Source organism: Neofelis nebulosa, chromosome 5 (assembly GCF_028018385.1).
Source record: "Neofelis nebulosa isolate mNeoNeb1 chromosome 5, mNeoNeb1.pri, whole genome shotgun sequence".
Taxonomy (NCBI): Eukaryota; Metazoa; Chordata; class Mammalia; order Carnivora; family Felidae; genus Neofelis; species Neofelis nebulosa.
Genome location: NC_080786.1, coordinates 91,152,143 through 91,165,368, shown reverse-complemented (window position 1 = coordinate 91,165,368; position 13,226 = coordinate 91,152,143). Strand labels below are relative to the sequence as shown.

The window sequence follows — 13,226 nt, the reverse complement described above, 5'->3', positions numbered from 1 at the left end:
GGGGCGCCTGGGTGGCGCAGTCGGTTAAGCGTCCGATTTCAGCCAGGTCACGATCTCGCGGTCCGTGAGTTCGAGCCCCGCGTCAGGCTCTGGGCTGATGGCTCGGAGCCTGGAGCCTGTTTCCGATTCTGTGTCTCCCTCTCTCTCTGCCCCTCCCCCGTTCATGCTCTGTCTCTCTCTGTCCCAAAAATAAATAAAAAACGTTGAAAAAAAAATCACGCCGTTTCAAAAAATATTTTAAAAGTATTATTTTTAAAGCCATTTTCCTTAGAACCACAAACTTCTTCCTTGTATCAGAAGCTGTGCCACTATCCTGGTTACTTGTGGGTTCAGCAAGCAGTCTAGCAAGTCATCTGTAGAAATAAGTGTTTGAGAAGGAGCCATATTACTATTTGAAGCATTTTGCTCCACAATTGCATCCTCACTTTTACTCATCATTCGTTGCCTCTTGGTACAATGCAATTTTCCAGAGTGTTCTCCATCTTCTCCAACAAAGTCTTTACCATCACCTTCAAATATACTTCCTGTCTTTGAGGGTAGTTCTTCAGAAGTCAGTATTACAGGAACCAGATCAAGGCCAAAGAGACTTGCTGCCTCCTGTTTTACCACTCCCAAGCTTAAGTCCTGGCCGCCTGTCTGTTCCATCTCCATGTGATTGTGCACATTTAATCCTTCCTTTTTCATGTGCTCTCTGTTTGTTCTCAGTGCTTGGATTTCTACTACCTTAGATGTTCTGTAATAATCGAAAAGGGCGGAAACAGCTCTATTTAAGTACCGACAATTGACTTCATGGGATGTTTCCTCAACCTAAGGAAAAAGAAAAACTCTTTAGAATGGATATGTGCATTTACATGAATTAGAAAGCAAATGTTCTAGCCAGGGTCGATTTATTACAGGAAATTAATTGCCATGATGAAATCCAGAAGCGGCCTACCTCAGTTGGGTTTAACCAAGCTCTGGTATTGTGTGGGTCCTCTGCAGTTTTGAGGGCACACACAAGTATGCGTGTGATTGCCTCTTCTACCCGGGCTTGGTGGTCCTCTTCCTGAGTCAATATCAAAAAACACATTTTTTTTCATTTGTCTGTATGTCTCATGGCTTAAAACAGAATAGAGTTTAATTGTGTGTCCTATTGTCTTATTAATATAAGCTTTGTTATAGAAGGAATGAACATGTTGTTGGAAGACCACAACTTTTATGTATTCACTATCACCTGCCATCTAGAAGAGCTGCAGAATATTTCACCAACCAAACGGAAGTATTATCCTGTCTATAAGACACAGGCCTTAAGTATGAGCCATCTTGTGATGTTTTTTCCAATTTTTTCCATTTGTTGGCATGTTTAACATTTTTTTTTTAAAAAAGCACTGAATTTGATAAGCTAATTGAGGAATGGAAGAAAAATTGTAATAAACATTCTTGGCCACAAGAATGGAATGGCTAAAAGTCCAAATACGTTTTTTTTAAAGATACAATAAGCAAAGACTATAGCGTTAATGATAAATTACATTAAAATCAACTTCTGTTCATCAAAAGGCACCAAAAGGGAAAAAACAAACCAGATGTCTGTAACACATAAAACTGGTAGGAGATTAATATCCAGAATATGTAAAGAATCTGCACACATCAGTAAGACAAACAACCCAATCTTTTAAAATGGGAAAAAGGGGGTGCCTGGGTGGCTAAGTCAGTTAAGCCTCCAACTCTTGATTTTGGCTCGGGTCATGAGTTCATGATTCATGGGTTCAAGCCCTGCACCAGGCTCCACGCTGACTGCATGGAATCTGCTTGGGACTCTCTCGCTCCCTTTATCTCTGCCCCTCCCCTGCTCATGCTTGAACTCACTCACTCTCTCTTTCTCAAAATAAGTAAAAATTTTTTAAAAATGGGCAAAAGACATGAAGACAAGCATTTCAAAAAAGAGCAATCACATGACTAATAAACATGAAAATATGCCATTAATAATAAGGAGATACAAATCGAGAAACTGATGAAATTGGTGAAAGAGAGTCTCATAATTCCAAGTGGTGGAGAAATGTGCATTGACAGACTCACTGATGGTGGGAGTACAAACTGGGACAGCAGTTTGGAAAACATGTTGGCATTATCTTGTAAAATTGAGTGCTGTATACTCTACAGACCAGCAATTCTACTCCTAGAGAAGTACATAGTTTTTAGAGAAACTCTTGTACATGTGTAACAGAATATTCTATTTATAAAAACAAAAAATAGGAAACACTCAATTATCCAGCAACAGAACAAAGAACGAATAAACTGGGTACATTAATATAAGACAGTATTATACCACTGTGAAAAGGAATTAAATCCCCATGATAAGACACCACTTCACACTAGAATGGCTATAATGAAAAAGAGAATATAAAGTGTTGGTGAGGAAGTGGAGAAATCAGAATCTTTGTACACTGCTGGTGAAACAATACTGCTTGGGAAACAGCCTGGCAGTTTCTCAAAAGGCTAAACACAGAGTTGCTATATGTGATGGTTAATTTTAAAGTTTATTTATTTTGAGAGAAAGAAAGAGTGATTGTAAGTGGGGGAGGGGTATAGAGATTGGGAGAGAGAGAATCGCAACCAGGCTCTGTGCTGTCAGTGAGGGCTTGAGCTCACAAGTTGTGAGATTATGACCTGACCCAAAATCAAGAGTCAGATGTTTAACTGACTGAGCCACCCAGGCGCCCCTGTGATGGTTAATTTTATTAGTCAACTTGGTTAGGTTATGGTACCCAGTTGTCAAACCCTACCTAGTCTAAATGTTGCTGTGAAAATACTTTATAGAGGTGATTAACCTTTACAATCAGTTGACTTTAAGGAGATTATCCTCAATAATGTAGGTGGACCTCATGTGAAGGCCTTAAAAGCAAAGACTAAGGTTTCCTGGAGAAGGGAATTCTGCCTCATGATTGTAATAGAAATCTTGAGACCCTGAGTGAGTAGGTTTCTGGTCTGCCAGCCATCCTACAGATTTCAGACTCCAGACTTAAACTTCAACTCTTGTCTGAGTTTCCAGCCTCCTGGCCTGTCCTTAGGATCCATTAATATACCATATGATCCAGAAATTCCACTCCTAGATGGTCACACAGGAGAAATGAAAACATATGTTCACATAAAAAACTGTACACAAATGTTAACAGTAGCATTATTCATAATAGCAAAAAGTCGACACAAGCCACATATCCACCAGGTGATGAGTAGATAAACAAAATGTAGTATATTCATTCAGTGGAATATTATTCAGCCATAAAAGGGAATGAATTATCGGGGCACCTGGATGGCTCAGTCAGTTAAGCGACCGACTCTTGATTTCAGCTCAGGTCATGATCTCACTGTCGGTGAGATAGAGCCAGGCATCGGGCTCTGAACTGACAGCACAGAGTCTGCTTGGGATTCTCTCTCTCCCCCTCTCTCTGCCCCTCCCCTGCTCCCACTCTCTCTCTCTAAAAATAAATAAATAAACGTTTAAAAAAAAAGCCAAAACGTTAAAATGTTTTTTTTTAATTTTTTTTTAACGTTTATTTATTTTTTGAGAGAGAGACAGAGCGTGAGCAGGGGAGGGGCAGAGAGAGAGAGGGAGACACAGAATCTGAAGCAGGATCCAGGCTCTGAGCTGTCAGCACAGACCCTGATGCAGGGCTCGAACTCACGGACCGCGAGATCATGACCTGAGTCGAAGTCGGACGCTTAACTGACTGAGCCACCCAGACACCCCTAAAACGCTTTTTAAAAAAGGGAAGATAGTATGATATATGCTACAACATAGGTGAATCTTGAAAATACATAATGCTGAGTGAAAGATGCTGGCCACAAAAGACCACATACTACATGATTCCCAAATTGGCAAATCTATAGAGACAGAAAATAGGTTGGTGATTGCCTAAAGCTAGAGGGGAAAATAGGTTGGTGATTGCCTACAGCTAGAGGGGAGCAACTACTAACACGCAAGGGGTTTCTTTTCAGGTTGATGAAAATGTTCTAAAATTGATTATAGGATGATCGCACAATTCTTTTTTTTTTTTTATGAAATCCATTCACTTTTTAAAAAAAAAATTTTTTTTTTAACGTTTATTTGTTTTTGGGATAGAGAGAGACAGAGCATGAACGGGGGAGGGGCAGAGAGAGAGAGGGAGACACAGAATCGGAAACAGGCTCCAGGCTCCGAGCCATCAGCCCAGAGCCTGACGCGGGGCTCGAACTCACGGACCGCGAGATCGTGACCTGGCTGAAGTCGGACGCTTAACCGACTGCGCCACCCAGGCGCCCCTGTTCTCATTTTTTAAGAGACTCTTATGCTTTGGCTCTCTCCCACTCTAACCTCTTTTTTTTTTTTCCTTCCCCTCCCCCATGGGTTCCTGTTAAGTTTCTCAGGATCCACATAAGAGTGAAAACATATGTTATCTGTCTTTCTCTGTATGGCTTATTTCACTTAGCATAACACTCTCCAGTTCCGTCCACGTTGCTACAAAGGGCCATATTTCATTCTTTCTCATTGCCACATAGTACTCCATTGTGTATATAAACCACAATTTCTTTATCCATTCATCAGTTGATGGACATTTAGGCTCTTTCCATAATTGATTGCACAATTCCTGAATATACTTAAAATTTCTGAACTTCAGGCTTTATTGTTTCTCCACAGAGTATTCAAAATGCACTTATTTGGGATCCTAAAATAGTTCTATTCTAGTCCATTTGCTTCTTAATGGGCTTTTAAAAAGCTGCACTTTTTTAAAGCTACCAAAACTAGTAAAAGAAGTAAAACTCCTAGAAGCTCTCAAAAACCTCCAAGAAATTTTTTTAATTGAGGTATAATTGACACACAATGTTACATTCATTTCAGGTGTACAACATAGTGACTCAACAACTTATACACTGTTATGCTCACCACGAGTGTAGTCACCATCTGTCACCATACAACATTCCTACAATTCCACTGACTCTATTCCCTATGCTGTACCTTTCATTCCCGTGACTCATTCATTCCATAACTGGAAGGCTGTACCTCCCCCTACCCTTCATCCAGAAAGGAGAGGAGTGGGGGGGGGATGAGCGAAATTACACCATTACAAATATGTTACATATATATTATTTTACATGTATAAATACAATAAGACACAAAAATGAAAAAATTATTAGAGCAAGAGGAAAGTTGTTAAAAAATTAACAAAAATATTCTTTAAAGTTTGGGGGAAAATATTAATAAAGTAAATATATTTCAATACTAAAAGAATAAGGAGGAATACTAAAAGAAACAGATTTTAAAAAGGCACAATTGAGAAGAATTGAGAATATACTTTATCCTTTGGAAAATATTAAAATAGAATCTGCACCACTTTAACAGAGAAACAAAGAACAGATGAATATTGTACCACCTGAACAGAACTAAAATTTCTACTTTTTTCCCCAAATCTATGTGACTTGTGACAAGAATACCAGAGTCAGGAGTTTGCCTGAGTTACCGAATATTTTACGTTTTAAAACCTAAGGGTTTTTGGAGTCAAATTTGGCAACGTGAAAAAACTATGGTTCAGTGCTTGAAGAGATAAGGAAAAAAGCAACACATGACAGAGGAAGATAATAATTACTCAGCTCCTAATCTGCATTCCAGTTTTTCAAGGAAGAATGAATGAACTGTGAAGTATATAGAAGTTATAGAAGGAACTACATTTCTGGCTTGGTGAAGGACAGAAATCATCTACTTTAAGTCAGCGTAACTTGTATACTCAATGACACCAATCCTTTGAAAACTTCTAAGAGAGACAGCTGAACAGACAGTATATAACAAACTTCTAAAAAGACCATAGTGAAGGCTTTTAAAATCTTGGGGCCAGGTGAACTCAAATCTAAATAAAACAGGAACAAATGGTATTCTATATAGTACGTTAAGAAAGAATACATCACAACCAAGTATGATTTGTTCCAGAAATTGATGGCCCATACTAGAAAATCCATTGATTTAATTTACTCAAATACCAGATATTTACTAAAGAGGAGTCTTATTTGATCATTTCCATCGACGCTTAAAAGGCATTCTACAAAGTTTAACACCTTTCCTGAATTAAAAAAACCCCAACAAAATAAGTAATGAATTGACAGATACTTAATATATATATATATATATATATATATATATATATATATATACACACACACACACACATACATACAACTCACCCACAAATCCAGCATTTTACTTCAAGAAAAATCACTAGAGAATTCTCTCTAAAATCAGAAAAAGACAAGGATGCCCCCTATCTCCATTATTTTGTATTATTGATTTGGAAGTGCTAGCCAATGTGATTGGACAAAGGAAAATAACTACAGGAAAACAAATTGGAAAGGAACAGGTAAAAGTATCTTAATTTTCAGATAATCTGAGAGATACCTTAAAACCCAAGAAAGTCAAAAAAAAAATCACTACACACAAGAAAATAATTCAAATTAACACAAAAATCAATAGTCTTCATATACACCAACAACATCCACTCAAATGATATAATGGAAGAGAAGACCCACCTCACTTACCATAGCAGCCAAAAAAAGATAAAATGCCCAGGAATAAACCTTGAAAAGAAATGTGCAAATCCAATGTGAGGAAAACTTTAAAACAATCCTGGAACAAAGACAACTAGACTTGGACGAGAAGAAAGATATCTCATTCCTGGATAGGACATTTCAACACCATACAGCTCATATAAAATTTAATATAAATGGAATAAAAATATCAATCATTTTTTTCCCTGAAGGTAGATGAACTGACTCTAAAGATCACAGAAAAAACAAATTCAAGAAGAGTCAGGGAAACACTGCAAAAAAAAAAAAAGGTTTCTGCCCTTACAGATACTAAAACCATACTGTAAGACTTCTCTAGATAAAACAGGGTGAAGTGTTGAAAGAACATGAAGAAAGGCCAATGGAAGAAATAGACCCAACCAAGTACACATAGATATCTAGTATATGATTAAAGCAACATTTCAAATCACCAGAGAAAAGACAGACTTTAAAATAAATGATGTCCCTGACAATTCTATTATCATTTGGTAAAAGATAAAAATAGATCTCAGAGTGCCTGAGTAGCGCAGTCGGTTAAGCTTCCGACTTCAGCTCAGGTCATGATCTCGCCGTCAGTGAGTTCGAGCCTGCTTTGAGCTCTGTGCTGACAGCACAGAGCCTGGAGCCTGCTTTGGATTCTGTTTCTCCTGCTCTCTCTCTCTGCCCCTCCACTGCGCGCTCTCTCTCTCTCTCTCAAAAATAAATAAACATTAAAAAATTAAAAAAAAATAGACCGCAACGTTACATCATACATTAGTAAAAACCACTAAGTGGATGAGAGACCTAAATGTAAAAAAAATGAAACAATCCAAGTTCTAAACTCCTTTATGACCTGGAAAAAGGAAATGTTTTTCTAACTATGATTCAGAAATCAGAAGCAATAACGTTCAACAATATATCCTGTTGGTGAGGCTGTGGAGGAAAGAAACACATCATGTACTACTGATGGAAATGCAAAATGGCACAATCACTGTAAAGTAGAATTTGGCAAAACCTAACAAAATTAAAGATCCATTTACTTCATGATTTGGCTAACCCACTTTTAAGACTACCCAAAGACACTCTCCTGGCAAATATAAAACAACATGTGCACAAGGTTACTCACTGGCACTATTTATAATTACAAAAGGCTGGAAACAACCCAAACATCCATCCACATGGGAACCAGTGAATAAATGATTCTGTGCCATATAATGGGGTACTGAACAGCTGTTGGGGAAAAAAGTGAAAATATCTCTATAATATCATGTAGTCAAGTTCAGAATAGCATTATAGTATTGTTGTGTGAAAAAAGCAGGGTGCAGAACACTGTAACTTATTACTTTCTGTGTAAGAAAGGAGAGGAACTAAGAGGGAATATATATGGATAAGCATATAAATCAAATATATAAAGGTTTGTTTATATTATTATTCACATATAAAGTCATAAATATATTTGTTCATTTACTTATTTCCATATATGTTCACAAAGAAGATACACTGGAATGATAAACTAGAAATAATTAAAAACAGAGCCTTGCCCAAGGGAAGAAGGATGGAATGGAGGGGACAGAGAGGAAAAGGAGAATTCTCTACATATACTTTTTAATACCATTTTAACAAGTTAAATGATTAATGTATTCAAAATATTAAATTAGGTCAAAATGGGAAAAAAAGTAAATCCTAATGTTGAAAACAAACTGAAACAAACAAATCTACCTAAAATTAGTAACATGACCACAAGTGAAAAGAATCCCTTCACAGTAATTTCTAAACACAGTACTTTGTACCCCCTTACTGGAATATGGTCTAACAATAAAAAGGATCAAAAAGAATCTTAAATTTTATTTGCAAGTTTTGATATTGGAATTTTGAAACTGTAAATGTGAACGTCTTAAACATATATAGGTGAATAAAGGAAATAAGTAGATGTTACTGTAAGGATGGATCTGGATTTTCAGTGTAAGAGAAGAGATAAAAACACAGAAACAAATAGGGAAAAAATTTATAATATTAATCTTGAATTAGAAATATAAATATATCCATATCTACCTATCTACCTACCTATCTATCTATCTTACAATCTAGCTTTATCACTTAAAGGTCTGGAAACAGTGACAACCAGTAAAAACGAATGACAGCCTCAGAGCCCCAATCTCAGTTTCTAAGTACCATCCCTCACTGAAACGAACCATGACCACTTGGAGAAATTACTGATTTCCAAGTGTGAGGCAAGGAAAATACAAGGCAATCCTGAGATATCTTCTTGTACTAGAAAGCAAGGATACATTCTAGGATGAATGAGGACATATCAAAAGGGCACAGGCCCGCTTGAAGGAGTTCACTAACAACACAGAAGAGAACCAAATTCAAAACTATCTTGGCAAGCTGGAATGCTCAACCAAATGACCATGACAACAGCTGAGAGAGGTGACTGGAGTCCTGGATGCAGGTTTAAATAACCAGCTTTACAGCTTCACAAGGGAGGGCAGCCAGACATGGAAGCTGATCATGTGAACAAAAGCACTGGATATTCTCAAGCTGAATATGAACCCAAAGTGAGATCAGATTCCTAAAGGCTAATGCAATATTATAGGCAGCACTGAATAAATTTAGGATCTAAGTCATGTGAGACAGAAATCATATTCCATGAACTGAGGCCTCCTGGTATTTGAACATTAGAAGGGCTACTCTTGACATAATAGTCCTTCCTCCTCCTCATAGCAATTTCTGTTTTTAAACACTTCCCATGTGTTAGGCAGCGGATTAGTTTTCCCCAACTTCAGTCTCACAACTACCCTACTGAGGTGGGTGCAATCATAATCCCCATTCTGCAAGTGAGGAAACTTAGGCTTAATGAGATTAGCTAACTATCTAGGTTAGCCAGCTAATAAAGGTACAGACCTGAAACTTAAACCTACCAAGTTCCAAAGTCTATGACCAAAATGGTGAAGAGTCTGGAAAAAAATACAAGTCATATAAAAAACAGTATTAAAGAAACCAGAGGTTTTGAGCCTGGGAAAGAAAAATTTAAGGAGACATATGGCAGGTATCGTCAAATATTTAAAAAAGAAAAAAATTCAGGGTGCCTGAGTGGCTCAATCGGTTAAATGGCTGACTCTTAATCTCAGCTCAAGTCCTGATCTCAGGGTCGTGAGTTCAAGTCCCACACTGGGCTCTGCAGTGGGCATGAAGCCTACTTAAAAAAAAATTGTGTATAGTTTCAGAAATAATCGGTACATTGATAAGCAGGCGGGTGACAGCTCCAATATTTAACAATGAAAAGAGCTACCTTGAGAGTGAAGCACTGTCAGGACTGGGAGTGGATGGTATTTTGACATTTGCCCCAACTACAATTCAGCATGCTACCAGCAGAACTGAGTAACTAACTGAGTCTACAGATCTCCCACCATTCCTCTCACCTAATCCCCGATAGTACAGCTTCTTGTGATTAGTATTCCTTATGCTCCACCCATGACAAAGCCCTCCCCATTACCAAAGGATGAGGAAATCCCGAGGGGAGGATACAGTAGCCAAAGAGAAACGAGAGATGCATTCAAAACCTCTGCAATCAAAGCCTCTGGTTAAAGAGGCACAGGTGCAATGAAGGCCTTGGTTGAACCACACTGGGCAGCCATTTTCATTGTCAAGTAGAGCAGGTGACCAGGATTAAGCAGGGCATATTTCAGGGAAAAGTCCTCTGGCAGAAATGAAATGATAAAGTCTTGGCACTCAAAGACTCTACTTTAAGGAAATGTATAAGCCAGGACAAAGAATTGTGCAATTAGTAATAAGGACCCTGAACCAAGAAGCAGTTATCTCTGGCCCAGATGGTATAGAAAGGACTGGTAATGTGGAACATACACGGCAGATCTAGACAGGCCCAACACAGTTCTCCTAATAACACTAGTCAAAGGAGAAGACCCTGCACACCAACATTGGGGCCCATCATGTGCCCTGAAAAGAAAGAATGGTGCATCACCGAGAATCCTAATTCCAACCTAAACACCCATTAACACAGCATAGAATACATCAATGATAGCATATCAAACCAAAGTTAATACTGGAACTTTTTTTATAGACAGACTATATATACCTTAAAAGCAGGGATTACATTTACTTAAAAAAAAAAAAAAAAGTACCAGCTCAATCCATGAGTTTATACTGACAGTGACGGGATCGATGGATTCTACGTAATGCCACCAGTGTCTGGGAACAAACAGAACCTGAAAAACAAACAAACAGTAAGTTAGCACAAGAACAGCACATTTTGTTTTTACGTCAGAATCAGACCCTAGCTGAAACTGCTAGGAATATATACAAATTTATAGTAACATTGCTGTCGGAAAGGGAAACAAGAAACAAAAACAAACACGCAATCTTTGTATTCCTTTTTTTAATTGACAAGTTCATATCTTCTACAAAGAATATTGCTAGCTTTCCAGTCTCCTTAATCCTAAACCTGTTCTGTCTGCATCTAAATATTAGTAAAGGACTCTGAGATTCTAAGTTTTCCTCCTGTCCAATGCAAACTAGTTGTACGCATTCTGAAAGAGGTCATAGGTAAAAATATAGGAAGTAGTTTGTCTTCTCATGGTCTAAAAATGAAGCCAATGAAGAAACAATAGGTGGAAAGGGAGCACTGGATAAGTGATAACTTAGAGGATCGGACGTTGGTGCTAGAGAACGTCAGAGGTGGGAGATGCAGGCAGGAACCAGGGAGGGCAGGGGCAGCCCAGATGGAGGAAGTGCGGTCTGAACCAGGGTTAGGAGAGAATGTAGACAGAGGAAAGAATGAGGACATGTCAGGAGGGAGAAGTAGCACAGGGAGGTGGGGCTGTTGAGGCACAGAAAGTAGGCTAGTCTTACTATTACAGACAGAGTAACGGGAGATACGGTGGGAGAGTTAGGGTAGGGCCAGTGGAGGGCCCTGAATTCAGAATAAAAAATCTGGATATTACTCTGTAAGCATTAAAGAGTTGCTAAGAAGTTTTTAGTAGGGGGATAGTCAGAATAGAGACATTATGGGAGAGCCTGGGAAGGACAGGAGATTCTTATAATGGTCTAAGTATTAAATGTCAAGATTTAAAATGGAAGATATAGTAAACAAAAGCAAAAGAGTCAAGAAGGACTGCATTTGTCCAGATGCAATATGAGATTAGCACCCATGGAAGTTGGGCAGAGCAGATAGGATGATCTTCAGAGATTTAGAAAACTGGTGGCATTTGCTATGAACAAAGTGGAGCTACGATATGGGAAGAAGCACCTTTTAGGAGAACTGAGCCCTAAAAAGGGCTACTGTACTTAGTCATTAGGAGGTCATAAATGTCCCATCAAGTTATACTTTCAGTAAAGTGGTAAGAGAGGGAACCAGTCATTGGTAGATTAAAGAATGAGCAGAATATAAGACACACTGATATAATAGAACCACACATTCAAATCTGGCTATGAAAACAGAAGACGAATTACCAACCACTTCACATCTACTAGAATGGCTAGAATAATAAAATAGTGATAATGATAGTAATAATGGAAAATAACAAGTGTTGGTGCGGATGTGAAGAAATCAGAACCTTCACACATTGCTTCATGGGAATGTAAAATGGTGTAGCTGCTGTGGAAAACAATTTGGCAATTCCTCAAAAAGTTAAACACAGTGCTGCCATATCACTGCCAGCAATTTCACTCCTAGGTATATAACCAAGAGGACTGAAAACATATGTTCATTCAAAAACTGTACTCAAGTGTCCATATTCTTCATAATAGCCAAAAACTGGAAACAACCCAAATGTCCATTAACTGACCAATGGATAAGCAAAATGTATATCCCTAGAATGAAATGAAATACATTTAGCCATAAAGAGGAATGAAGTACTGATAACATTCTACAGCCTGGTGCTATGTGAAAGAAGCCAGACACAACAGGCCACTGTATGACTGCCCTTAAGTGAAATGTCCAGATTAGTTAAATCTATAGAGATATAAAAGAGATGAGTGGTTGTCAGAGGCTGGGGGATAGGTGTCTAGGGAGTGACAGCTAACGGGCTGAAGCAACTTTGTCAAGTTACATTATTTGTACTCATAAAAGGAAGCAGGAAAAGAGCCAGTGAGAAGGGAGTGAAGGAAGAAAACAGGCAGGGGAGAGGAGCACTTGAGGAAATAAAATCTCCTAAAGAACCTAAAAAACTTTTCAAATTGTTAATAAAATACCAGACAGCAAATGCCATTGTTGCAAAGGTGATTTTCCCCACTGGACCGAAGCACTAAGAACAAAATGTTTGGAATATTTCAGAGACAGTCCTTTGTAAAAGGAACATCCATTCTTGCTTAACAGCAAATCATTCTCTGTTCATTCTGCTTTTGTTACCCCATCACTTGGATGCATTCCAACCTGCATTTATGTTCTAGTATAGTTGGAAAGATACTAATTGTGAATAAATATTCCAAAGTTTCTCTAGTACCCATGCCTTGACACTTTCTCTTAACATTATTAATAATGACTGTTAGGGCCACCTGGGTGGCTCAACTGAATGTCTGACTCTTGATTTCGGTTCCGGTCATGATCTCACAGCTCATGAGATTAAGCCCTATGTCAGACTCCAGGCTGGGCATTTAGGCTGCTTGGGATTCATTCATTCTCATTCATTCTCTCTCTCTCTCTCTCTCTCTCTCTCTCTCTC

General features: G+C 38.3%; 1 protein-coding gene across 4 annotated transcripts in view; it reads right to left on the bottom strand.

Moving 5' to 3' along the window:
* Positions 1-210: 210 nt before the first annotated feature.
* HSPBAP1 (HSPB1 associated protein 1) overlaps positions 211-13,226 on the bottom strand; it is a 58,736-nt gene continuing 45,720 nt past the window's right edge. The window contains exons 6-9 of one of the 4 annotated variants that reach the window (XM_058731175.1): positions 10,689-10,772; positions 6,532-6,579; positions 935-1,045; positions 211-807 (exon numbers count right to left, since the gene is read on the bottom strand). In XM_058731175.1, the coding sequence (XP_058587158.1) occupies positions 268-807; positions 935-1,045; positions 6,532-6,579; positions 10,689-10,772 (783 nt within the window). In that variant the 3' untranslated portion in view covers positions 211-267. The remainder of the gene's footprint in view (positions 808-934; positions 1,046-6,531; positions 6,580-10,688; positions 10,773-13,226) is intronic. The other 3 variants (XM_058731176.1, XM_058731177.1, XM_058731178.1) reach the window with 3 other exon arrangements.